The sequence below is a fragment of the Columba livia genome, chromosome 3 (assembly GCF_036013475.1).
Source record: "Columba livia isolate bColLiv1 breed racing homer chromosome 3, bColLiv1.pat.W.v2, whole genome shotgun sequence".
Lineage (NCBI taxonomy): Eukaryota > Metazoa > Chordata > Aves > Columbiformes > Columbidae > Columba > Columba livia.
This window is the reverse complement of record NC_088604.1, coordinates 113,910,923-113,937,002: the sequence shown is the minus strand read 5'-3', so window position 1 is coordinate 113,937,002 and position 26,080 is coordinate 113,910,923. Positions and strand designations below refer to the sequence as shown.

Genomic DNA, 26,080 nt, shown 5'->3' with positions numbered 1-26,080 from the left:
TTTTCAACATTGCTTTGATTTCCCTGCTAGTAAAAGAATTCTTTTGCTCTCCCTCCTCTTTTTTTAGTGCCTGTTTTTATCTGAGTTTTGTTAAAAGAAGATTGTATCCTCTCCTAAAAATGTTGTAAGTCAGAATAGTAGTTGAGCATGAAACTGTTAAGACTTTGGTTTAGTTATATGAAATGGTGACCAAAAATTGCGTTCATAGGAAAAACCTTTTTGTAATTTGAGCTAATGTATGATTTCTTGAAAGCAATTTGCTCTTGATTTCTTTGCTCCTCCTCTTTCCTCACAAGCCTGTTCTCCCAGCTCCGGGCAGTATCATTTGTGAACTTCTAATGCAGAGAAAAATTACAATGCATTGTTCTTCGTTGATTGGCAGCCAGTTAATTTAGTGATCGTTTTCCCTGTTTTCCATCCTTTCCTTCTTCTGGCCTGTATGTTTTTTGCTTTTCCCAAGCTTATTTATTGCTGTGTGTTCCCTACAGAAAGAGCACAGGGGCAAAGGGGCTGGCTGTTCCCATGCTTCCTACCTGCTACCCTGTTTCCCCCAAAATAAGACAGGGTCTTATATTAATATTTGCTCCAAAAGATGCTCAGTTTTTTTACATGTATAGCTGCCTGGGCACTATTTAAATTGACTTTTTTATGAACTGCAACTAGGGCTTATTTTTGGAGTAGGGCTTACATTTTGAGCATCCTCGACAATCATGAAAAACCATGCTAGGGCTTATTTTAAAGGTAGGTCTTATTTTGGGGGAAACAGGGTAGTTCTTCACCAGAATCATCAGCAGAAATAGGGAAGGTGCTACTGTACCATGTCCTTGTCAAGATCAAACTCCTCTGCTTCTGGAGGAGTGAGCGCTGTGAGGATGGGGGAGTAAAGATTGAAGTGATGGGGAAGGAATGATGAGAGGCATGGATCTATGTGAAAGAGAGGCCAGTCCTTAAAGTTTACATAGTTGAAACTTTCTGAGCGGGATATTGTAAGAAAATAAGTATCTTGTTTTACTTGAATGTCCTTGTCAATTAAAGCAGGAAAAAAAGTTGGAACTCCAGGAAACGGTAAGAATTTTATTAGCTGACTTGGTCACCTAAATTACTTAAATATGTTATTTATTTCCTGAAGAGCACAAGAGTTTATCTTGTTTTGCTCTTGTGAACCTGGTAAATATTGTCCTTGTTCTACAAATGAAAAAGGTTGAGGTTATGGTGAGGTAATAACTGATCCAAGGCCCTTTTTATTGTTTAGAAGTGAACATTAGTATGCAGTGTTGGAAATGGATAATGTGTTTGCAGCTCTGGCAGTATTTAAATAAGAAGACTAAATCAACTTAACTGCTATGAATTTTAGAGTGTTTGGGTTGATGAATTAGTGGAATTGGACTGCTAGAAAACTTGCTGTACTCTGTTTGGCTTACAGCCTGTGATGGTGTGTAGTGGTTGAAAGCTTGGTCATACACTACTTTCAACATCTTTGTAGTGCTGTGTTAGGCACTTGAAGTGACTTCTTTTAGAGAGTAGACTTGGAAAAGGGCCTTATATCCGATAAAAGCTGTGCAGTTTTTTAGGTGTCAGTGGTCTAAAGTCACCTTGACACCAGCAGTTTGAGGAAGATCTGCTACAAAGATTGCCTTGCTGTGCTGAATGAAGGGGGACAGGCTTGGATATGGACCAGCATCTTTTTATCTGGAATAGATAGAGCTTTCAGTAAACCAGTTCGAGTGGTTTGGGAATTTTTCACTGCTGTTTCCCTGGATCAGTGATCAGGGAGCTTAAATTACTCAAAATTGATGATTTTGTAGTGATTTAAGTACATGACTAGAAGCAATGTATTCTGCTTGATGTATGATGTAGCTAGATTATTTTGGTCACCATTTGAAATACTGTATTTCCTTAGTAATATTGAATATCAAGATAAGTTTAACCAGGGTTAAACTTAACCTATGGCTTGTCTTCTTATTCTGGTCTGTTCTATATCATTTGAATGGCAAATGTCTGTGGAGAGGTGTTGTGTGGTTATGTTTTTGTTTTGTTTTTTAAGTTGCAGGTGTTTAGTAACAAAGCCCACATCTTGCAAGTGAAGTCATTTTTGAAGTGACAGTTCTTTTAAATAGGAAAATTTAATCTTGACATTTTACATAGCTTTCTAAATGTTTAACTTGAAACTTCTAATTTGATAATTCAACTGTATTAGGCCTTTTCCACATACAGAAAGACCATTAAAATGTTTTATATGTTGCTTTTAGAATGTACCTAGCACAGCCACAAGCACATTGTTACTTTAACTGCTTGGTAAAACTATCTAGATGGGGCAAAACAAGCTGGAGACTAAATCTGACTTGCTTGTAACTTGACAGCGAGTTGGACCCGCTATTGATACTCTCTTCTACAAATAAGGAAGAATCCCTAGCGATATAAATAATTTTAACTGTGTTAAGGAAGTGTCAGAAACTCTTTAAGTGCTTTGGATTAACGGACAGCATTGCTCCTGAACTGCCAATAAAAATCTTGGCTTCCAAGCTGTAGGCTGGTTGTGCCAGTTGATACGCTCAGGTGAATTTGCGAAGTCTGATGGACATTTTTAGGCAAACTGTTAAGCCAAAGAACCGGAACTCCCCCAGTAAGCTGATACAGTGCCTATTTTAAAAAGCTTATGCAGTAAGCTTGAAGTTCACAAACACCTGATCTCATTGTCTAAGTTAGGTAAAGTAGGAATTCAAAAATGCAGGAAGACATTTGTTAGTTAAAGAACTTCGATCAGAATTTGGGAGGGGCAGGAGAAGGAGGGGCCAGAGTAACAGCAAGGAAGCCCGGAAATGAAGGCCAGGGTTCATATGCTTCTGGAAGAAACCCAGCTACTGGAAAAGTGGATTCAGTTGTGATTCTTACATGAATATAATCTTAGGATCATCTGTACATGCTCTGGAACTTCTTTTCTTCCTCTGGTATGTTTGTGACAAGTATGAAGGCTTTTTAACCTTTATTTTAAGCCACTGGAAACTTTGGGAAGGAAGACCTCTGCTACAGTACTCCTCTCTTTTTCTACCCCTTGTCTGTTGTCACCCTGTGAATAGCTCCTCTGTGCACATTTATCAGGTTGTAGTAGAGACAACAACTGTTGTTTCACTGCTATTATAACTGTGTAGGTTCTGAATAGCATCACTGAAGTTGAAAGAAGTCACTTGGATTCCCTCTGCTCAATGATGCTATATGACCAGCAGAGAGGAATTTAAAAGGAGTTGGATTTTTTTTGTAACAAACTCCGTGGCTATGACTTTAGGCCCGAGCTTGTGAAGGAGAACTTCTGTACTTTGTAGGTGCGATGGCTGAACAGCTTCTTCAGTTTTGTGTATGTAACGATGTTCCCTTGGGGAAGCCTGATTTAGTATTGCGCCACTGTTTAACAGGCTTAGCACCTTAGTATCTGAGCAGTCATGGGTCAGTTTTGTTGTTAATGGTGAAGGAACACTTCACAGAATTCTCAGAGAAGAGCTTGATTCCAGGTAGATCTGCTAACAAGTCTACAAAGAAAATCCACAATAAATAGAGGAACTCCTTAACGGCAATAACAAAAACTGCCATATGAATAAATAAACTTGATTTTTATATTTGACCTAAGTAGACTATTTTTAGCACTCTAATTACTGTTCTTCATAGAGGTATCTAGTAAAATATCTGTCTACTACTTATTAAACTTTTTTAGGGATTCTTTATTAAAATGGTTTTAGTTTTCCTGAACTATTTTATTCTACACGCTAAATGTGGTTGTTTTAGTAATAAGACTAAAGCCTTTGCATGGGGTACCACTGGTGCTAGGTTTTTATTTACAACAGTGCTTTGAAAAATCAGATTAGTGATTTATAGAAGTATATAAGGTTAGTAAGTTTGAATCTTCTGTAATCTTGAATGTTAGAGTTCAACTCTAATGATGGTGTAGTAGGGTTTACCAGAGCTTAATTCTGAAAAATTGTCTTTTGAGAGGCCTTAGAAAAAATGAACAGCGAGCTCAAAGGTGGCCAAATTCCTTTACTTGGTGAGAAAATGAAATATCATGTGAATAAAAGGGAGTAAAATTGAGGAGAAGCAGAAGATGGTGGTTTAACATTTAGGTGTGTAATGATACGGTAGTACTGTAATGCCCTATAGTAGTGGGCAGAACAGCTAAAGATTCAAGAATAATTGGCAAGAGGTGGTTTGAGAGTGATTTTAACAATCGTTTTATTTGGGATGCTTTCTCAGAGGTATTGTTTAGCATCTGTGCAGTGTCACTAATGTTTTGTCCCTTGATTTGCAGTTTATGTTGCAGACCAGTGTACAAAGTTATACATTTTATATGCTGCCTTTAAGGTTTGCAAGCAGTGAATTTTTGGAAGAGCTAAGACGAGAAGTAGCAGCAAGGTGGTAGCCTGTGGTTCTGTGGGCAGATTGTGCATAAATGCAGAGATGTGTCAGCGTGTGGGGGATGGATGCGAGTATTTGTGCAGTCCCTTGCACTGGGATGACTGGATTCTTGGTTGCGAGCCCCAGAGCAACTGGTAATTCTGACTGGAAGTCAATGGGGCTCTGCAGGGGTGCACCTACTGAACTTTTCTGGGGACCTGTGGAACCAATAAATAGCAGTAAATTTCTAGTGCTGCTTTGTGTGTACTTTTATACTTTCGTGGATATTTGCAACTTAGGGAAATTTACAGCTTGTCAGGACAGCTGCTTTTAATTGTATTGGTAGTTACAGCAATTAATAAGCTTTGATTTCTGACAGGATCAAGGAATCTTATCTTTAGCAACTGCTAAAAATAACGCTAACATCTATCAGTAAATGGGATTTTTTTTTTTATAATTTTTTAAATATTTGACATATGATTTTTTTTTTTAAGCTACTGAAACTGGGTTGGGATTCTAATTTAATCTTTCGAGAACACCATTGTTAGCTTGTAGCAAAAATGCTAGATGTTTCCATTCAATACTGAATGGTAACTATTTGCATTCCTGTACATAAATATACGAAGTCAGTTCCTGCCATGAAGAACTTACCCTGAAATATTCTATCTTTTTAATTGCATTTGGATATTACTTCATATAACCAGCTCCTGAATGGGCATCACCTCAGCATTATGGTTTTTAAAAGTCAGTATCTTCTCCATGGCACACATCATATAAAGAAAACTGTTTTGAGATTTCACAATATTCTGTATCAGTGAAAACCTTAATTGAAAGCAGAGTGGTATTTTTCTGTGTTTTCCTAGGTTTCATTTTGCTTTCATTTGATCAGGAAGTCTCCAATAATAATAACTGGAAGACTTTGGAAATTTGCAGTGCATCTTTTCAGAAAATAAATTCCTAATTTGCTGGAAATTCTAGAGTGCTGGAAATCCTAATTACTCACTTAGAATGGAAACTGGTGATGCCTGGAAGACCTGGTTAGTGTTTTGTAAAATTCTTGATGTTTTAATTACAATGGTTTTGATCCCTCTGTATTGGATCACAGTGTTCACAGGGCCTGTTTTCAAACCTTATGACTCATCTTTATTCTTTGCTGAATTCTTCATGAGTCCTTGAGTGGCATAAGCTAAACCAGAGCTTGTTAAAATGTCTCATTTTAATAGCTGACAGCTGTAAGTTCTGATGAAGTTATTTTCTTTTTGGAAAAAAAAACCCTAAGTATTAAGATTAGTGTTAACTATTAGAGACAGTTAAGAATACTGGAATACAATCTCTTATTTTGCAGATTCCGTATCTACGCAACAATTCTCCTTGAACATAATCTGCTTCCTCCTTTGATTTGCACATCTTATCCAGTTCTGCATCCTTGCTGCCGTGATTGTTTTCTGGTCCTGTCAGTTTGTGAAATCAAATCTCATTTTTGAACTTTTTCAGTTGCATGTTCTTTACATAATTCTTTGCAATGTTCCTCAGCCTCTTTTGTGATAGATCAACAATGACGTTTTATTATCTACTTTTCTTTTGTGAATTTTTTTGATGTACTGTTTCCATTTTCTCTTGTTGGCCAGCCATAAGACACTTATCTCCCTTCCTTAAAACTCAGGTTTCTCTTTTTGGCACGAAGTGATATTAAACTGTTTACAAATTTCTTAAATGGGAAGAAGGGCTGGTGACAGCATCTACTTATGCAACCTGTTTCTGTGCTCTTATACCATTTGCTCAAGTACTTTACATTGACCTGCGTGACGTTCCTGAAACTTCAAGGCCTTGTGGCACAGCCTCTTGTGAATTGGCGATATTCTCTGAATTGGTACTTTAGCTTTCCACCTCAAGGATGTTCGACTCTTAAACTCTCAGTAGACTGTCTTATGTGGCACAGCTGCATTGTCTTTTTTCCTCCTGATCTTCTTACATCTATTAAAAAAATGTGTTGCCAAAGCTTCAACCTTTGCAATTGCCTCAACTGAGTATACTGTTAACATCTAAAGACTTAAGATAATCAGTTGGTAGAGGAGTATGGTCACGTTGCTCTTGGGTATTTACCACCTTTCTGTGAATAGGGAATTACATCTAACGGTAGTATAGTCTTTTATAGTAAGTAGTATATGACTATTATATGATGCAGTGTAATATGTAATCTTAATTTCTAGAACGTATCTTTGCTACTTTCCTTTCCCTCTACAAATACTGTTTGCAGCACTACAATGAATCCACTGTGTCTAAACTCCCTGAAGAAAAGAAGCCTTCTGAACTTTCTAACTGATCCTGATCTCCCATTCTTTGCTTGCACAAGTCAGCGAACAGTTTGTGGCAAGGGATCTTTACCAGATATGTTGGGAACAAATACATTAATCTGTGTGTTTGTTAGTTGCTGTCAGAGGATAACATGCTCTGTTTCATTTCCAGCTATGTTCTCATCTTTCATATTTGCTCCAGCCTGATACACATGTGAGATCTGTCTGATCAGTAACAAGCAGCCTGTAGCTGTTTGTTGCAGAAGTTATGGAGGTGGTTTGTTTTCTCTAATGGGGTTCCATGACTCCTGTAGCTACTTCTCTGCTTTTGGAAAAACCCTCTGCAAAGAGAAATGTGATAGTATTGCTCCTTTGTTAGAACTTTCAGTGTTAATAGCTGATCTTCTTGGTACAAGCAAGATGAGGAATTTCAGAAACTTGAAAAGACTGGGCCACCCTTAGTTTTACTCCCTTTTTTTGTATTTGGAGTGCCACAAATCATTTTTGAGATGTAGGAGTGTTTGATCTGCAGATGTTAACACTTACCTTTAACTTTTTGAAAATTACTCCAAAAATAAGTTTAGATTTGCAAACATAGTAACAAGTACTATACCTTAAAGTGGCAGTAATTTTCACAACATACTAAGGCATGTTTAAAAAAACAATGCAGAGAAAAGCAAGCCTGCCTTTCACACCCTTCATCAATCCAGTGGCAAGAATCCTTGACTAGAAGTCTTATGGTTAACATAACTATTTTTTACAGTTAATTTTGGAGGAAGGTATTGAACTACCAGTTCACTTGGCAGAGATTTTAGTGGGATTGTTCTAGAGAGCTGTTTGAAGCTCCCTAGTTCTTTTTTGATTTTATAGTACCTGGGAGTGCGGAGAATTAAATTGCTGTAATTGAAAGCAGCCTCATGAGAGCATATCTATATATAGCAAATTATACTTCACTATGGCTTTAGGTCAAGTTAATATCTTCTTGTAATGTAACTGTCTGTTCCTATTTCTGTGTAGGTCAGCCAGTGATAAGTTCTCAGGCTTGCTGGACTGCTGTTTTATTGCTTTGTGTTGAAGTTTTGAACATTGTCTGTTTTCTGGGAAGGTACTTTGAACAAAACCTGTTCTATCTCCAAATTGTTGCAGAGAAAGGGAGAAGCTGAAACAGCCTCCTAAAAAATTTACCTGTAAAATGGGGTTTTGACTCTTGCGTAGTTTTGTCTTTCTTCATTTGACAGACTCTAAGATGATAAATAATAGCTTAATCTGGTTTAATTACTGCTGAAAACTGTGTGACTTTGTTTATAGTCCCTCCAAGTTCTCAGGGATGCTTGCATACTTCAGCTTAATGTTTTGAATGAAGTTTTGTTTCTTTTGTTCTATATGTTACTTCAGTTTTTCCAATCTGAAGTTGTTCTTCCACACAAGCATAACACAATTTACTGTTTGCAATTGCTTGGATTTTTTGATGTTCATACTCACCAGTGAAGGGAAAAGATTCCTTCTTATTAGGGAAGTAATTAAATCAGAGAAGATAATAAATGGCTGTTATCTAATTTATATATGTCAGTGTCCTGAAGAACAAGATATTATATGCTCTGGTTTTTGTTTTGCTTTAGTATCCCATTAAGTGTAAGTTGATGTCATTTCTTTATCATTTAGATGTTGACCCATAACTCTGATAATCCCATGACACCTGAGTCACTTGTTATGATCTTAAATCACATTTTATGCTTTCTTCTGTGCTGTTTTATTACAAGCTTTTGCACTGTATACTTATAAATAAAATTGCCTCCTTTGAAGTGCTCTCTAAAACTCTTCAACTCCACTTTTGTTATGCATAAAGATTTATGTAATTTTTTTTGTCATTGATATATCTGTTGTCTTGTAGTCTTACCTGTAGCTTCTGCTTTGTTTTGTATGTGGATTACAAATTTTCTGGTTGGACAGCCTGGTCTTGTTTTCATTTTCACTAGTGTGATCTTTGCCAGTATAACAGCACAATCGTAGGGGAGATCGATTGGGGAACTTTATTGCAATTATCTTTGAAGCTGAGAAAGAAAAAGCTGCTGTGGTCTCTTTAACTATGGGAACTGAATAAACTTCACTGAAGAGGCTTGTGCAGGAAACGTGGTGAGAGGTTTTGTAGGTGAAACCAAATGGTAATGTGAGTGGAACAAATAAGTTAGTATCTTGTGTATTTTTTTCTGACTCATCCAGAAGCAATGGAGGCCCAACCTGTCTTACCCCAAAGGCTTCCTAATGTGAACCCTTAATTGCATCAGAACTTACTTTGATTTAGTGGTGGCAGAACTGTAGTGTTCCCCTACTAAAGGCTGAGTTGCTTCAGAATCTTTCTGGGAGACTCCTTTCCTTGGCTCTGGAGAGTTCATTATTCATTTATGCACTGAAAATTACAGAGTTCTGAGGATTTTCAAGATCGATGCAAGCTTTAGAAGTGCCATCTCTGTAGCGATTGCATAAGTAGACTGGATTGTTGCCTCTAAAGAGTAGTAGCTGGGAAATGCCAAAAGTAAAATTATTGAATACCACGCAGGGAATTGTACATTAGCTCATGAAGTTCACACTTGTGTTTCTGTGACTGTTTTTCTCTCAAGTTTTATTTACAGATTGCAGTGTTTTTGCAGCAAGAGCTCTTATTATTTTGTGTGAGACCTTATGGTTTCTCATACATATGAGGTTTTGCTTTTTTCCTTCAAATAGCAAGATTTATTTGCTAATTTTCTAAATATGGCACAATCTTTTCTCTGCCTCACTTTGTTTTAAAAACTGCACTATGTTTATCTCTACCGCTGTTAATTATCTATCTACCTGACATATTGCAAATTCCATCAGGGAGGTTATAAAATGGAACAGAAAACTTTAATAGTCACACATACTACAGATGCAACAATAGTTAAGTTGAAAGTAATCCAGTTATTCTTTTTATTATATCCACATCAAACTTGCGTGAGATGATTTGTGGGGGATAGACACATTTAGTGAATAGTATTATCAGTGTATGCTGTGACTTGATAGCTCCTTTTCTCCTCCAAATTCAGGAAAAGGACTTTGCAGTAAAAGTGTTTTCCATCTTTGATCGTGCTTTCTTCTAAAGCCGTTTTCTTTGGTGTTTCAGCTGGGTCCTTATGTCTTGTTCTATCTTGGGTACCAATTTTTTTTCTTAGGGACACCTTTCGTTTATTTACAGAGGAGTAAGTAGTGTTGTGTGTCTGTGTGTGCAGATATGTGATTAACCCAAGTATTCTATCATACCTTCAAGGTCATGCAAGTTTAGATTTTTATTGCAAGCTCTGTAATTGTAACTACATTCAGATAGGAGAAGCTATGGCACTTATGTATATGAATATAGATCACATCCCTGCTATAACTGGACAGATTTCACTGATTGCTTTTCAGTCCTGAACACTTCAAATTCAAAACATTAAAATTGAAAATGAGTGGTTTAATGCTATTTGAATAGATGCACTTTTTATTTATGTTCCTTTTAATATTAATAAAGGCAAAGGGCATATAAAAAATAAAGGCTGAAGCCTCTTAAAATTAACACTCTTGATTCCTTTGGTTTTCCTGTCTGGTAGAGAATTTGGCAACAGTAGCTATCTCTAATTTCAGGTTTGCTTCTTGCTTCATTGGTTTAGGGCTTCCCTGTGATACCCTAGAATAACTACTTAACTGTGATGGCCTTAAGCCATTAATATCTCATTTTGGAGGAGACCCGTGGACAGTGGAGGATTTAAATAAAGCATAGCAGAAGTGACTGGCCAGCTGCCAGCCAGAGGACAAGTGGCTTCCCTTAAAATGACTGACAGAGCCTGAGCAGAGCCAGGGCTGGATTAGACGGTGACTAAGGAGTAAACTGCAGGCTTTTCCGAAGACTTGGACGGTCTGTCTCTTGCATCCCGAGAGGGATGTGGTGGAACCGGATGTACATCTGAATGGGAAGAAGCTTTTAAAGAATGATCACTTCTTTTGTTATGAATAATTGAATAAATGTATCCAAAACAAGGTTTTTGTATTAAGGCTTTTTCTTTCTTAAATGTGGCAAAGGGAATTGTAACACTTATTTTGTGTATTAGCAAAGAACAACAATGCCAGAATGTTGTAACAGCTTTAACCTGACTTGATCTCTACTGTAATCCCAAATCCGGCAATCCCCTTTGCCTTGTTTCATTATCTCTGATGTCTGCAATTTAAACGCCATGTTCAAGAATTAGGTATTAATCTTTTTTTGAGTTCTTTAGTTCTTTCAGTGCTGAAGGTCACAGGGTGTTTTCTTTAGAGGCAAGTTTAACAAATGTAGGCTACTTTGGGGAAAACACATTTAAAATTTGAAATCTTCTCCTTACAAAGTTAAAACCAGCTGGTGTTTGGTGCGTCTTTTTTTTAAAGCAGTGTCCTTTTAGACTACAAAGTGCCTGTAGCTTTCCTTGATGTTTGTTGTTGATTAACCATTAAGATGAGATACTGAGTCAGAATATTAATAGCAGCTGTAAGACCTGTCCCATGTACCTTTGTAGTTTCACCTTTGAGTTGAGATCATACATGAAAACTGAGCTCTGATACAAGTTCAGTGGTTTGTTCTGATAAACCTTCCAAGAAGTGTAACTGAAAGTGTTGGGGGAGAACTTACCATGGCTTCAACTACAGAGATGCTGAGGAATTATTGATGTATCATGCTGGGTAGCTGCATCATCTTGAAAATGATGGTTGCTGGAAAATGTCTCTACCTCCTCTAAAGAAACCACAAATTGATGGGACAACAATGTGTTAATATGACTTTGATTTCTTTTTTTAAACTTGTCCATTTTCTTTAGCTCTTTTAGTTTATTTTTTTTTATCAAAGAGAACATATTATTAGACCTCGTAAAGCATTTGACACTTCAGTTACATTATCTGGGCCATTTAAAACATGATGCTAATTTTTTTGAACTCTTGCAGAATCAACAGTTGGATAATATTTGTGTATGTGAATAAAAAGTGGCAAACATGTTAGCAATCCCTTTGCAAATTTGTAGTTGAAAATGCATACATCTTTTGCCTTAAGGTGCAAGAATTCAATGACAGCAGTTTTCAGTTTCTCTCTTTTTTTGTGGGACACGTTTGGTTCAGTGTCTTTGACATGAGAAGCTTTGAGTATTGGATTGTAGCTGAGTCAGACAAGTTAAAAGTCATTAGAGAAATTCCTAAATTAAATAAACTCTTGTACTAGAATAAATAGCCTCCCTGTAACTTTTTTTCCCTCATGCTTCATGAGTTTTCCCAATGACCAGCAGTCATAGTTGGGAAAGTAAATATGTCTCAAAAGTGCTTGGAATAACTGAAAAGCAATCAAGAGTGGATTGGTTTTTGTTTTGGTCTTTTTTTGTGTGTGTTTTTTGTTTTTTTAATATTTAGGGTGCATCTTAGAACCTGGATGTTGAATCTCTGTATACCTAGGGAACTCTTAGGAGCTCATAGGAAGTACTAACTAAAGAAGAAGATTTAAGGTTGATACTTAAATTTCATTGTTTGCATGTGTAGATGTATCATATGTTCAGAGGAGAAAATACTACAATACATTGCTGTAATATGCACCTTTTTTCTGTTTGACCGAAGAATTAAAGGTCCAAATAGTAGATAATCTTCTATAACAATACTGCTGATTCTTTTGGCAACATTGCAAGATTTAAAGATGACCATGTTCTGTGTTTTTCATGACCCATGCCATTCTGTGAATTCAGTATATGCTGGCAGTTCCAGCTGTTGGAGTATTGTTAATAATAAAAATTATCCATTTTAATGGGCCGTTTTACTCACAGGAGAGCATAACTCTGAAGTACCAACTGAATGCCTGAGTCCTTTACTGTTGCTTATAGTCTGTGCTATTGACCTGGTACCATTACTGCTGCCTCTGTTTTGTTCCTTGCCTTTGCTTTTCTTGATGCCCTGTAAGAATTCCTTGCTGATTTTGTAACCTGTTTAATTTATTCAGTTGGACATGTGGACAGCTGAATGTTCACACCAAAGGGTAACAAGATCTGACAGTCCAAATACCAGAAGGGAAATGATTTCCAACTTTCAGGTACTTTTGGACAAGATGATGGTTATGAAATACATGGTGGGACTCTTCCAAAGCTTTTGTAACAAAAATGAGTGGCACATAAGCAAAACTGAGGTTGTGAAAATTGTGTAATTGTGAAGGTTCAATAAATTGTCATCTTGGCTAGATCCAGTTGGGAAGTGTTGTGTCTTAAACTGCTGTCATGCAATCTTAGCTTCAGGATTAGAGAGGCAAGGAATCAGGCTGCCCCTCAGATGAGTGAATGGGTTTGGAGACAAAACAAAAACCCACAACCAAAACAAACAACCAACAACAAACTCCTTAAGATCAGGATGTGTAGTACAGCACAGCACTAGAAGATACTTTATTTTGGAATTTACTGAATGTGAGGTGGGTGTCAGGCATTTTTATGCATTTCTTGAATTCCTGCTTTGGGTTATGATCTCATAAACTAGGTTGAGAATTTGGGGTCAGCAGTGAAACTGTCACTGCTCTTAAGTTATGTGAACTTCTACAAGGCTCCTAATTTAATGCCTTCTAATGTCTTGGCTTTGCATAGTTCTTTGCATCACAGTATATGACTCAACATTAGTACAATCATAAGAACCTCAGAAGTAGGTTTATTTTTTTAGTATTTGAGTAGAAAGTTGTGCTAGAGAGCTGCTGATTCCAAGGAGCTGGTGTTTGGGGAGTTATACTCTCTGTACCTGAAATACTTTTATGCAAAGCAATTACCTAGGAGTTGCTTTGCATAAAACAATTTAAGTCATCAAGTTGTTTTAAATGTTAATTTCTAAATTTTGGCAGTTAGTGTGCACTATTACCAGCTCTCAAAATACGTCCAGTCTTGTTTTCAGGTAATCGTGTTGTGATATCTCAATTTTAAGTAGATTTTTTTTTTTAGTGGCTGTACTGAAAAGCCTAAAAGGTGATTTAATTACTTTGAGTCAAACACAAATGCCAGATTTGCTAGGAATCTTAACTATGACATCTCCCTTATTAATTTCCTTTTGTAGTGTACAGATAGATATTGCTGTGAAATATACTGGAAGATAATCAGCAACATGTATTTCTTGGTAAACAGGCTCCTCTTAGGCCAAGACACAATTTCTCTATTTTGAGTGTTTTGTTTTTTCTAATCAGATTTAACAAAAAAAAAAGGCAAAGTATATTCACACTATTTCTGAGTGGGGTAGATGAAGGTGTTTTGCTTGCTGTTTTTTTCCCCCATCAAATATTATTCCTGTTTGTCTTGTTTAAAGCCGTATTTGTTGTGGTGTCTACAGAAATATTGGGCATGTCTTTCATCTGTGCTCTAATAAAATTCTTTCAGGCTTTAATTTCTCTGGTAAGTCATATGAAATGTACAAATTGCAGTAGGTGAGATCTTGCATATTCTTCTGACCATCAGTTAATTCAGAAATTCTAATATTAAAGTGGCTTAAAGCCTCTGGGCTTTGTCTGAAATTCATTTTAACAAATACTTAAATGACTATGGATGTCTGTGTGGCTTGTTCTATCAATGCCAAAGTTTTTTGAAGCCTTGTTAACCAGCGCCATCCCTTTTAGTTTGCCAACTTGCCTGATGGTTGTTAATGAAGAATACAGTATGAGGAATAAAGTACCAACCTATGACAGCCAGAGCTTTAGTAATTGGAACAAAGGCCATAAAAAAAAACCAGACAACCAACCAAAATGAACAACCAACTGCAAAACATAACGAACTAAACCTCTCTACACCAAGCTGGCAGTTCTTCATTGTTAAAGCTTTGTGGAAATGGCAATGCGTGGAAAATGAGCTCGAATGAAGATGAAGAAGAATGCTCTGCAACAGGTAATTATAATTAATCATTAATTTTGGTGGTAGGGAGAAGAATGAGAAAAGGTAGAGAAGCATTTTGTGTGTTTGTGGAAGAGAAAGAAGGATCTTTTGTAGGCTCTTTTTAAAATGCTGACTGCCAGCCTCTGCCATCTTTCTTCTTAACACTCCCATTCTTTGTTAGCTGTAGTACTGGATGATGGAAAACATCTTTTTGTGTAACCTGAGAATTGATTATCTTGATAATCCCTAGTTCTGACCCCTAGCTGACATGGCTGGTTGACTGCATCACTTGCACACTGTAGTTTCTTCCTTGTGATAACAAGTAATGTAGAAGGTGCAGGAGCAAATCTTGAAGAACTGCTGTACAGGTACTAAACAGACCCTCAGGGACCACTCTTGCCACTTGTTGAATTAATTCATTGTCTGGCTATGGAAACAAACGAAAAGCCTTGAAACAATCTAACTTTTAAACTGTTTCCACAGCTCATTTGTGTTTGCAGTCCCTCACACGCTGCCTTTTGAGGACTAAATTTGAGATGAGTCCTAAGCTGACATTGTGGCTTGCTGCCATTTAAACACATTTTCTGCTTTTATAAAAGAAGAAAACTAATAGAAGGCTGACACTGTAATTTAAGTCTCTGAACTATTTATAAAAAGATGTACATCATGTGGAAAAATAAGAGAGTTAAACAGATCTAGAAACTGTATTCTCCTAATGCATGCTGAAGAGCTGTTTTGCAGTTTGATGTTTTACTGTGTACCAGCTGTTCTGTATAAATAACTTCAGCTAAGAATTTAGATTCTGTGGTTAATATTGCTAATTGCAAGTTTCTCTTTATTTTCTATCCACAGCTCTTCATGTCTTTTGCCAAGAGGAAACTTGTCAAGATAATTGCCCTTGACTGCCCTGCCTTGGAGGAGCATAAACAAAACTGATCTGAAGAAGAGAGAGCCATTAATATTGGAAGTAAATGCCAAAGAAATAGAAATCAAGAAATGCATTTTTATGGATAATCTACAGAAGAAATAAAGACTAAAGTCTGTGAATAGATTATCCTTAACCAGTAAAAAGGCACAACTTCTGAAGGGAGAAAAGGGGAATAATTACTAGATAATAAATTGCAAAGAACATTTTTGTTCTTAAAGGAACAATATAATATAATATAATGATCTTCTGAAATACTTTAGTGACGTGTTTTGTCTTCTCCTCAGTAAACTGATATTTCTGCAGGATTCAGAATTTGGTGAGCCTTCTGTTAATAGGTTTTGGACTGTTCCTTGATCTGTAATTATTTCTGTCTCTAAGTCATGATTTTGCTGCTGCTTAACCAGGAATTAACTTGTAGGGATCTAACAGAATTCCAAAAAAATTGCCAGACTAGGAATATTATTAGAGCTTTTCAAGTTGGCAATCTTAAGAGTTGTATCAGAACCTTGTTACTCTACACATTTATTTGTCTAAATCAACTTCCCTGCATCAGACATGAAATGACGTGTTTGGAGATTTTTACATTGACTTTTGTCTTTAAATTAGTATCATCTTAAAACTATAAAATAAAAATATTTATGTCAATGCAGTGTTATTTTGCTAAATAAGGTTTATATTTATGATAAAATTTGACAGTTTCTGCTAAAGGTTCTGTTAGTGCATCCAGTCCCAAAGTAATATTTTCCACCGTTCTTTAGAATGCTGCGTAGTCCTGCTGTTAAACTTTGGTAATTCTTTGCATTAAAACCATACAGATGAAAACATGTACCACATTTTTCTTCCTTAAAGGGCTCATTTGTGTGCTTCCCTCCCTGCTTTTTTTTCGTAACACATTAGTCCTACTCACTACCTATCTGTTCTTAAACAGCAAGAAAATATTCAGCCTATTTAGCACTTGTGTTTAAGGGCCTATATTGTATCTTGCACAGTGGCTACACGTACTGATTGTATTTGGGGACAAATAAGTGACCTTTTTGAACCGCTGTTCAGAATACACTGAAAAATGCCTGCCTCCAGGACCAAATAATCTTCATTTCTGAGGATCAAGTCTTTGGTGTAGAGGAGCACCTTTGTGTTTGTCAGCTCACAGCTGTGCAAACAGGAATCTTGGCATGTGCAGCTCGAATACTTACTTGTACCAAAAAAAAGCATTAAAATTAGTAGACTTCTGGATTCTCCTGTGAAGATGGACATTGAGCACATCAAAAGCAGGTAACTACTTTTAAAAATATGTTATTTAAATACTGTGTAGTAAATATTGAAGAATAATGGAATTTATACATGGTCACTTACTAGATTTTTCTCCTTTTTTGTAGATATCCAAGTTCCAGTCCTGGATAGGTAAGTATTCTTACCACTTCTTTGTAGCAGTAAGTGTTTCCCAGAAAAAAACTGAGCTTAAATTTATTCAGTTTTTTTTCTCTGCTCTCCAAATATTTTTTAGGCTACTTCATGTAGATAACTCGATTATGCTTAGCATGTGCATCTAGATGCATAATGATTCCTTATAAGCACTACACTTGTTCATAAGCTGAAAGAGTCATTCCCTTTTTACTTAATTTTCCCTGCGCAGTTTTCAGTAGCATTTTATGCTGCTTTAGGCAGGTTGATTTCAGTAGCCTGTACTAGACATTAACTTTCTCCCCAACACCTGAACAAGGATGTAAGTGCCCAGAACAGACTTCTGATGTAGTTAGGATTGTGTATTTGTATGTGTATGTGCAAAAGTGCACTGGTTTTAATTCAACTTTCTCCTTTAATTTGCAGCCTTCCAGTCTGGTGTTTTTCTTGCCTCTTCATGACCTCGTGTCTTGAGCAGCCTAGCTGGATCCCTGGTTCCTGTTTCTTCTTGTTTCAAAATTCTGCTTTTCCCCATTTGAAATCCCCTACCCTTTTATATTCATATACATACACTGGGCTTCTTCTGCCTGTTTTGGTCTTCACTGTTTTTCCTAAGACTTAAATTGGGTTTGGTCCAGGATTTTGCATATGACAACTATTCTGGATTCCCTGCCACAGTGGAATAAGTTTCTTTTGTAGAATATGTCAGTCATGCTTTGGAGGTTTTAGGGACCTGATGGTCCTCATATGCGTTTGTGTTCTGCTACTCGTCTTGCTATAAGTAGACATTGGGGAAGAAGTTAAGGTGGTATCTTTTGCCACTCTACTTAGAAAGCATGTATATTAATTTTTTTAAAGAAGCAAGAGAGCTTGTGGATGGTAAAGTTAATGTGTTTTGAAGGTTAAAATAAAAAAGCAAACACCCCCCCCAACACATCTCTTTTTGGACATGTTTAGATTCATGAGATGTTTGTTCTGCCCCTTTCTGTCCTTATTAGGGAACGCAGTCGCATGCTTCCAGGCTCAATGTAGTTCTTCCTTTTTTTTTTTTTTCCTTCTATCAAGTAATCTCTGTATTTCGGTTCAATTGTGTATAATTTTGAGGAGTCTTTCCATGCAAGTGCTCAGCTGTAGAGTCTCATACACTCCATACTATAAGAGAATGACTGCTGAATACAGCGTGTCTGAGACTCATCTTAAATACGTTTTGTTTTCTTGTATAAAACACTCCCTTAAAAATAACTTCTTGAAAATGTTTGTTTATTGATCTCTTCAGTTACCTGGTCACTCCTTTGCTGACTGATTAAAAAAGAAATACTAAGCTTGTGTTTGTCATCTTCTCTGGCTCCAAGTGAGGCTTATGGGAAAAAATGCTAACTTGTCATTTTAATGTCTTTTGATGTTCATGTTGCAGTAGTTGCGGATTTTGGTATGTGCACGTTCACAGTGACTCTACCCTTGAAGTTTTAATTGCTATGACTCTGTTGTAATGCAGCAAGGTTTGAAAACCTTAGTTTAACTTTCCATTCAGCTACAAAACAGGAACTTATTAACATAGGACATGAAAAAAATATTTAAATGTAAAGCTGTTATGTCTGAATTTCTAGTAATGTAAACTATTTTTTTTGCGTCATTTTTTCTGTGTGAATTGTTTTTGGGGGTAATGGGCAGGTGGCTCTCGGGAGGAAATATGCTGTGATTTTCTTATGTTAATTGAGTAAGGTTTGTCACGGTTATTCATAAGGACGTATCTGTTCCTATGTATAAAATAAAATGGTCAAGCAGATTATGTGAAGTCTTGAAATTCAGTATTATTTTAACTTGAAAAACAGTCTTTGTATAATATATAAATGGTGAGTTTGATTGTTGGAGTTTAGAATACGTGATTGACGTTCTTATCGTGTGGACTGCCGATATTTTCCTGGGAATTCTCATCAGAGGAGACCTCTCAATGGTTTTATATTTCTTTGTATATTTTGGTGACATAGCCCTATCCAAATAAAACACTGTCCACAGTTGTTTAAAATATATATATATATGCATATATATATATTTAAGCAACCATGTAACTTGTATTGCCTGAGAGATTTACAGTGCTGAAACTTAAAATAGTTCCTCTAAGCTAACTTTGGAATAATTGCAACTTTGTTCTTTTTTGTGTGTGTTTCAGGGAAATGAGGCAAGCTACCCTTTGGAAATGTGCTCGCACTGTAAGTTTATTTTTAATTGCTATATTGTTGGAGAGGTTAAGCTTATTTGGAGATGGATATGTACAGCTTTCATGTCTGAATTTACTGAATTGCCTGCTTGATAAGTTACGCAGTTTATATACTAACCAAAAAAGTAAAATCAAAAGGTGAAAATTTGAAATAATAAAGCTTGTGCTGTTACATTGTAAAATAAATAAGTCCATCTTTTAAAAAAAAAATCACTTATAAAAGTTATTTCAATTTTTCCATTAGAATATGAAATGAACTTATAGTTCTGATGTCTGTATGGTGAAGCTTTATAACTGGTAGTTCAGCTGGTGGGGTTTTTCCACCAGTGCCAGTTCCTCAGAGGTGTGGATGAGCCTGGGGTGCAGCATGTGCTGTGTTAGGAGCAAAGGATATTGCTGAAGTTGTCTTTGCACCCTCAGAGGAAAGAAAGAGAGGTTGAGGCTAGAAGAGCATGGTTTTTTTGTGTGTATGCTTCCAGACAGGCATTTGGGTGAGAAGCCACTTAGTGTTACTTGCTTTTGGTCCCATGAGCATTTAAAATGCATTGCTCTGCATCAGGGAGTTAGGCGACCCTGTAAAAATTAACAAAGTATTTCTTGCCTAAAGCTGACCAAAGAAAGGGTGTCTTACGAAGTGTCCCTGTGGTGCTTTGCTAAGTGTACTTATTTTTAGCTGTTTTTTCTTGAACGTTTTTCAGCACTAAATAATGTGTGGACCTGTGTATGTATATATGGACTACTTGTTGAAATTCCCATTCTTTGGTTAATCAGATCTTGTTCTTAAACAGGAGAATAAATTCTTCCAGATAGGGGACTCTTCTAGGCTGCTTTCACAGTGCTAGTCATAACTGAACTCCGGCTCTCGTAAGTCAAACAGTAATACAAACCAAATAATCACGGAGGAATCTCTTTCTAAAGAAATTATTGAGATAAATGTGCCTTTTGCTAGTAATTTGCAAACCCTCTATGCTTAATATACATGTCCACATGAATTATAACTTAAGTCATCAGTTTGTAAACACTCAAATATTATCCATAGCGCTGCATTGCTGCGTTATGCTCTCAGTGTGTATTTTGTTAAATATGGATCTGTGGGTGGAAGTTTCATATTCGATGAAGACTTCAGTTGTCTTTTTTGGGATCATATATATCAATCTTAGGTTATTGCTTCATTGGTCAGTTTTTACTTAAGGAATTTTTTTGTCCCCACCTAGATAAATCTCCGGAATTGTAAGCAGTGTGTTGCCATCCATAACTTTTGATTCCAGGACAAGCTATATTCGTTGGCAGCTACTGCCAACTGTTTATTACTGAGCTTGTTTGTTGCCTTTTATTGCAGAGAAAGAGAAGATTTCCACATTATGTTCTGTGGTTAAACTGTATTTTGAGGATATCAATGTGTAAATCTGAGGTTTTGCATGATCAAGGCTTTTTCTGCTTTGATAGCCCTTCTCACAGCAGAGAGAACGGCAGCTGCTTCTCTGGGCAGTGTTGTAGTTATCCCAGATGTCACTTTGCTTGATTGCACCTAATCGCTGGAATGATTGTGCTGTGCTTAAAGATTCTGTGTGCCCCAATATCCTGAAGGAGCGGGGAGTGTGGGGGCACAGATGAGTACAGTAGCACATCTGTGAATAAGTCTGCTACGTAGGTATTCACTTTGTTCTTCAAGTGTTAAATGATCATTCTGCTTTCAAGTAGTTGTCATTGATGGGACAAAAGCTTTTCATGGTGAGACCAGACAATGTGTTTGAAAATAATTTTTTAAGGATTTTGAATGGTTAGACTTTTGAGAGGCCATCAGTTAGCACTGATGCGTTTATGCTGTCGGCACGGTGGCGTTGGGTTGTAACCTCTGCCTGTTGCTGCAGTCACTATTTTGGTGTCTTGTTTTATAAGAATAATTTTGTTCTGAAGTTGGCAGCTGCAGGAAGCAAACTCAGGATACTATGCAGAGGATGCACACCATTAGTCAAGAATATTCTTCTTAACTTTCATTTTAGAATATTAGTTCTTTTCAGTGGGTGAATTAGTGTTGTTGGGTTCCTTAAAACAGTATGGTTTTGTTTCCCAGCTGTACCATGTCTGAGAAACTATTGAAAATCTAGTGCTGGTTTACATGGTGAGAAATTGATATCAGCCAAACTATGTGAAATTCTGCGTAAGAAAATATTATCATAGCAAAAAGTTGTGCAGAAAACTTTCATAGTAAACAATATTTTTACAGTATAGTATTTTATAGTAGAAAGTAGTTGCTAGTATAGTATCTTATAGTATAAACAATATTTCATAGTATGTTTTGGTTTTAGGATAAGGAGACGAGTATCTCTTTTCTAACTTAGGAAATTGTAATTGACACATCTGAAGTCATGAAAAGGATTAGGCCAGCTGCGTGTAAGCGTATACAAGACAAGTGGTTGAATGTGTTCTCAAGGGCGTCATCTTTTTGAAATCTGATCTCCAAGACTGAAATGGCTGTCTTAGTTGCTGCTCTGAAACATTATATTCATGAATCAGACAAGACTGTAGATAGAGGTGAGGGCTTTTGCTGAAGGTCTGTTTTATTTTGAGATATCTGCAATCTATTCTTACAGGGAAAGACTTTTCTTTTTAACCTGGAAGTACTTAAAATACATTTTAGAACATGGCTTATTTACAAAATTCCTTTTTTCTAATACATTAGCAATATTCATGTTTATAGTGATCTCATATTTGAAAAAATACGTGGGAAATAGGCTCTCTGTGACCACTGTCTGGTCTGGTTTTTGTTAGTTATAACTTTGAGCCAGTATTGTAAGAGTATCGGAAAAGCCAGCATTGTAAATACAGGTTTAACTATTTGGGTAAACCCTTTAGATTTCAGAAATGCTCAGCACCTCTTTGCTGATAGATGCGCAGCTTTTCTAAGGTTTGTACACTGCGTAGATGCCTGTGTAAGTGTTGTGTACTCTGCACCAAAAGATGTCGAGTGCTTCTGAATACATAAGCCATCCTCTCACAATATCACTGAATGCAGTGGATTTCAGAGAGATCTGTATTTTTAAAGCTTTCTTTGATTTTGACTATCAATAAGATATCCATGTACCTTTACATTGACTAGAAAAATGCCATTATTTTTTTCCATATGTAGCTCACTGCACTCCAGAAATTTGCTTTTAACGAAGCTTTTTGAGTTGCCATGTGAATGCTTTTTACAATACTGTCTAGGCAGGAATTATGTCAATAACAGCTTGAAACAAACAATCGTTTTAAAACAGAATGGATCATCCCTTGCTGTTGTGTGGGGGGAAAAGGAGTGGGATATTCAGTAGTATATTTCAACATATTACTGTCAAACTGGAAGATAAAGCTCCTGTTCTAAAATGGGAGTTACACAAAGCATTTGTGTGCGGTTTCTTGGAAGTATGGACTCCTTGCTTTTTAACCTGATTCATCACATTTTTAGATGTATGCAAATGAATTCAAGATATAAAGCAGGTATTGTTGTCTTGAATTTTAATATTTGGATGGAAGAGCAATCTTTTGAAAATATAGATAGCTTTTTAACAAAAAATCCTTAATACTGGAACTGCTTAAAAAAACCCCACCTTGTTGTATTAGTTACAAGGTGAATGAAATCCAAAATGGATAATGAAATAAACATAAATAATTTTGTGTGCTTTAAAACAGTGGGTAGTTTGATGTTTTTACAGGGCTACCAGAAAAACCTTGTAAAGAAAACCGTTAACCAGGTATTATTTCCAGGCGGTTAGTAAGTGTGTAAGCTCAGCCGTCAGGGCCAAGCTGAGGGGACGCATCCTGATGCTGCTGAAAAGCAGAGAAGCCCAGGGCCTGGCGTCAGCTGGTGAGCACAGAAAAGGCCAGTGGGAGTTGGACGTGAGAGGATGAGAGGAATGAATGCTCCCTGGCTGCGGCCAGAGCTGGAGGAAGCTCAGACCGCTGCCATGAGTCACAGGCAAACTCTGCCTCAAACGATATAAACAAAGCTCAATCTTCCTTATTTTGGTGTTATCACCCTGTTTACAGTCTTGTGGACTAGGATTTCCTAGTGTGTTCATCTCTGTCCTGGTCTCCTGAGCTTGTCTTGTAAAATTGTCTGCTGCTGCCACCCTCAGTCCTGCTGGCTCAGAAACCTTCACTCCATCTGTGCCTTGCATTTCCAGTATAATTTGAGGATGTTTACATGGGCACTAGGTTGTCTGTAAGGAGCTTTTAGAGAAGGAAAGCAGTGTTTTATTCAGGCTCTGATAAATTAATTTTGTGCTGTGTTCTTCAGTGGTAGCGAGGTGACGTTTTAAGAAAGCCAGTCTGCTAAATACAGAGGAAAAAGCAGCCTTGTAAAAAGGGACACATCTGTCAGAGATGAGGACTTGTATATGTGTATTTGGGGAGGAAATCTCAACAAAAAATAAATAGGATGATATTGAAATCTGTTGTTACACATAGACATATGCTGTTTTAACTTAAAAAAATCCACATTGAACACACCAACCCCAAAACTCAGAAAGCCGAAGGTGGTTTTTAGGTAAGTTCAGCCCAGGCAGAGAGAATCAGCAGAAATGATGACACTGCGTGGAAGGAAGAAAGACTAGGTAAAAAACTATTAAAATTTCAGGCAAATACTGTAATACAGTCATCCCTTGTTTTATATTATTTTAAAGCTGCTTTATATTATTTTAATGCTATTTTATGATGAGAAAAATGTTACTGAAATATGACTTATTTTAAAGTGTATACATTTTAAAAATTTCAGCTTGTGGAAAGGATTTTAAAAGTAGGTGAGAAAGTAGGAAGAAATAATGAACTTGTTCAGATATGAAATTCTTACACAGTTATGAAACACTGATCTGCAGATTTTTTTAATCCATATATGTTCATTAAGAACAGAGGCTTTTATGCTCATGAACTGCTAAAGGAAATGTTCCTAATCCCGTAATTACTGTGATGTTTCATTTTATCTTCCTCCAAATACTCTCATCCATGGTGTGTCCATTGCCAGCGTTGGATGAGATTGATACTGGATCAACTTTTGGCAGCAACACTGATTTCTTCAGTACTGTTCTTTGACTTGTTTTTTTCCCCCTAGAGCAGAACCTCTCTCACATCTCCAGTGCAGGGAAACCCTTTGCCTGAACGTTTCAGGACTTGGCATGAGAAATCTGTAATCGCATTTCTAGTAGGAACTGCTGCTAAACATCTGTGTCTGGATTGGAATTGACTGTGTGAGCTGTGAAATTGTATATGTGTATATGTGGAGAAAGAGTACCTAACATTTTCTAAGTATGAAATCTCTAATTGCATAATTTAGACAGTTGTTGCTTTGCTATAGTTCAGAAAAACACACAAAAAACCCCATTCTTGAGGAATATTCTTAAATTTGCCTATACAACCTCTTCTCCTTTTCACCATCTGATTCTTGGCTTTAAAGTGGATAATCTTGTCCTCCCTGACTACAACATTTATTTATTTATTTTTAAAAAGGCGCTGTATTTTTTCTGAAGCATTGCTGGTGTGTATGTTTAAGTATCTGGCTAGTTGCCAATGCAAGGCTTAACTGAACAGTGGAGGATGGCAGAACATGTATTTTCAGTGCAGCATTTCTTGTCAACGTTGTGTTCTGTGGATCAGTCCCTGCATGTCCCAATAAAATGTTATTTTTGAGGTCATATTGGTAGGTCCTGCAAACAGATAGGAGATAAAATACTTTTCTGGCAAAAGTTTGCTTTCTTAGCACATCTTGTGTGGGAGATCTTAGCGCTCTGCTGGAGCAGCCAGTGTGATGGCAGAGTTGATCCTGTCTGTCTTTTGTGTCAGCCATAATAATTTAAAAACCTGAACCTGTGGCAGTGTTTGAGTGGCTTGTATACGTGATAATTAACTCTGCTTTATAGGAGAACATTGGCAGAACTCCCATTCTAACTTTCAGTCTTTGCTTTTATATATGTGTGAGGAAAAATACTGTGGACCTCAGGTTCCCCAACCAGGAATGGACTGGAATTGTGAAATAAGACGTTGCTCAATGCTGCTTCAGGGTTCCGAGCAAATGATGCCATCTGATGACTGCTGGTCTTCAGGCCTGGCTTAAGCATCTCTTTGGTTACATCGTCATCTGTAAACATTTCATTGCTGTGTTCTGGTGCTTAAGGTTTTCTTGAGTGTAAATTAGAAATGTTTCAAAACTTGCAGTTTATTAACTCAAGTGAGCCTTCTGAAGCGAGGAGACACCCAGCTATGTTAATGCTCTTCATTTTTCTCCCATGTCTTTTTGTGAAATCACAGAACTGTGAAGGGTTTCACATTGCTTAGGAGGCTTTAATCTTTCAATTTTATTCAGTGCTAGTGTTTCTATTAATATTGGAAGTGAGATATCACTGATCTGGTAACAGGATGAAGGTGCATTATATGCACTATAGGTAATACTTTCCATTTGCTGCTTAGTTGTTTTAAAGTGAAGTTAATTTTTTAGAGAAATAAATAATGCATCAAGCTTTTGTTGTTCATGTTTTTTCCAGTAGGAAATAGTTCTGATAGTAGCCGGCACATAACCTATTTCTAGATGCAATTACAAACTTCTGATTTCAAGACCATTTGTGAGGGATTTGTCTGCACAAAATAACAGTCAGGTACTTGAAAGATGTTGTGATTTCTGAGCTCAGGTAAGGAAGCAGGAGAGTTGTGGTTGGACCGGGACACCAGTTTAAACATGGCTAATGAAAGTAGAGACTGATGTCATGGCTGGACAAATCCTTATATATGTTATTGTAATATAGGTATAAATTATGACTAGTCCTCATTTTACATTGGAAAATGTGTTTACATCTGTAGTGTGACAAGCCACGCTTCAGGTTTTAGTGCTTTTTCAAATGCTCATGCTGTGAGGATTTTTTTAGGGTATTAACTCTTTCTTATGCAAGTTGCAAGTCCAGAGCATAGCTTGCAATAAAAATGAGATTCCCATGTTAACAGCTTG

General features: G+C 36.8%; 1 protein-coding gene across 1 annotated transcript in view; it reads left to right on the top strand.

The window, feature by feature from the left end:
* The window catches only part of PPP3R1 (protein phosphatase 3 regulatory subunit B, alpha), a 39,969-nt gene that overhangs the window by 4,048 nt on the left and 9,841 nt on the right, over positions 1 to 26,080 (top strand). Inside the window, exon 2 of the mRNA XM_065059313.1 lies at positions 19,063 to 19,102. Within this exon, the coding sequence (XP_064915385.1) occupies positions 19,063 to 19,102 (40 nt within the window). The remainder of the gene's footprint in view (positions 1 to 19,062; positions 19,103 to 26,080) is intronic.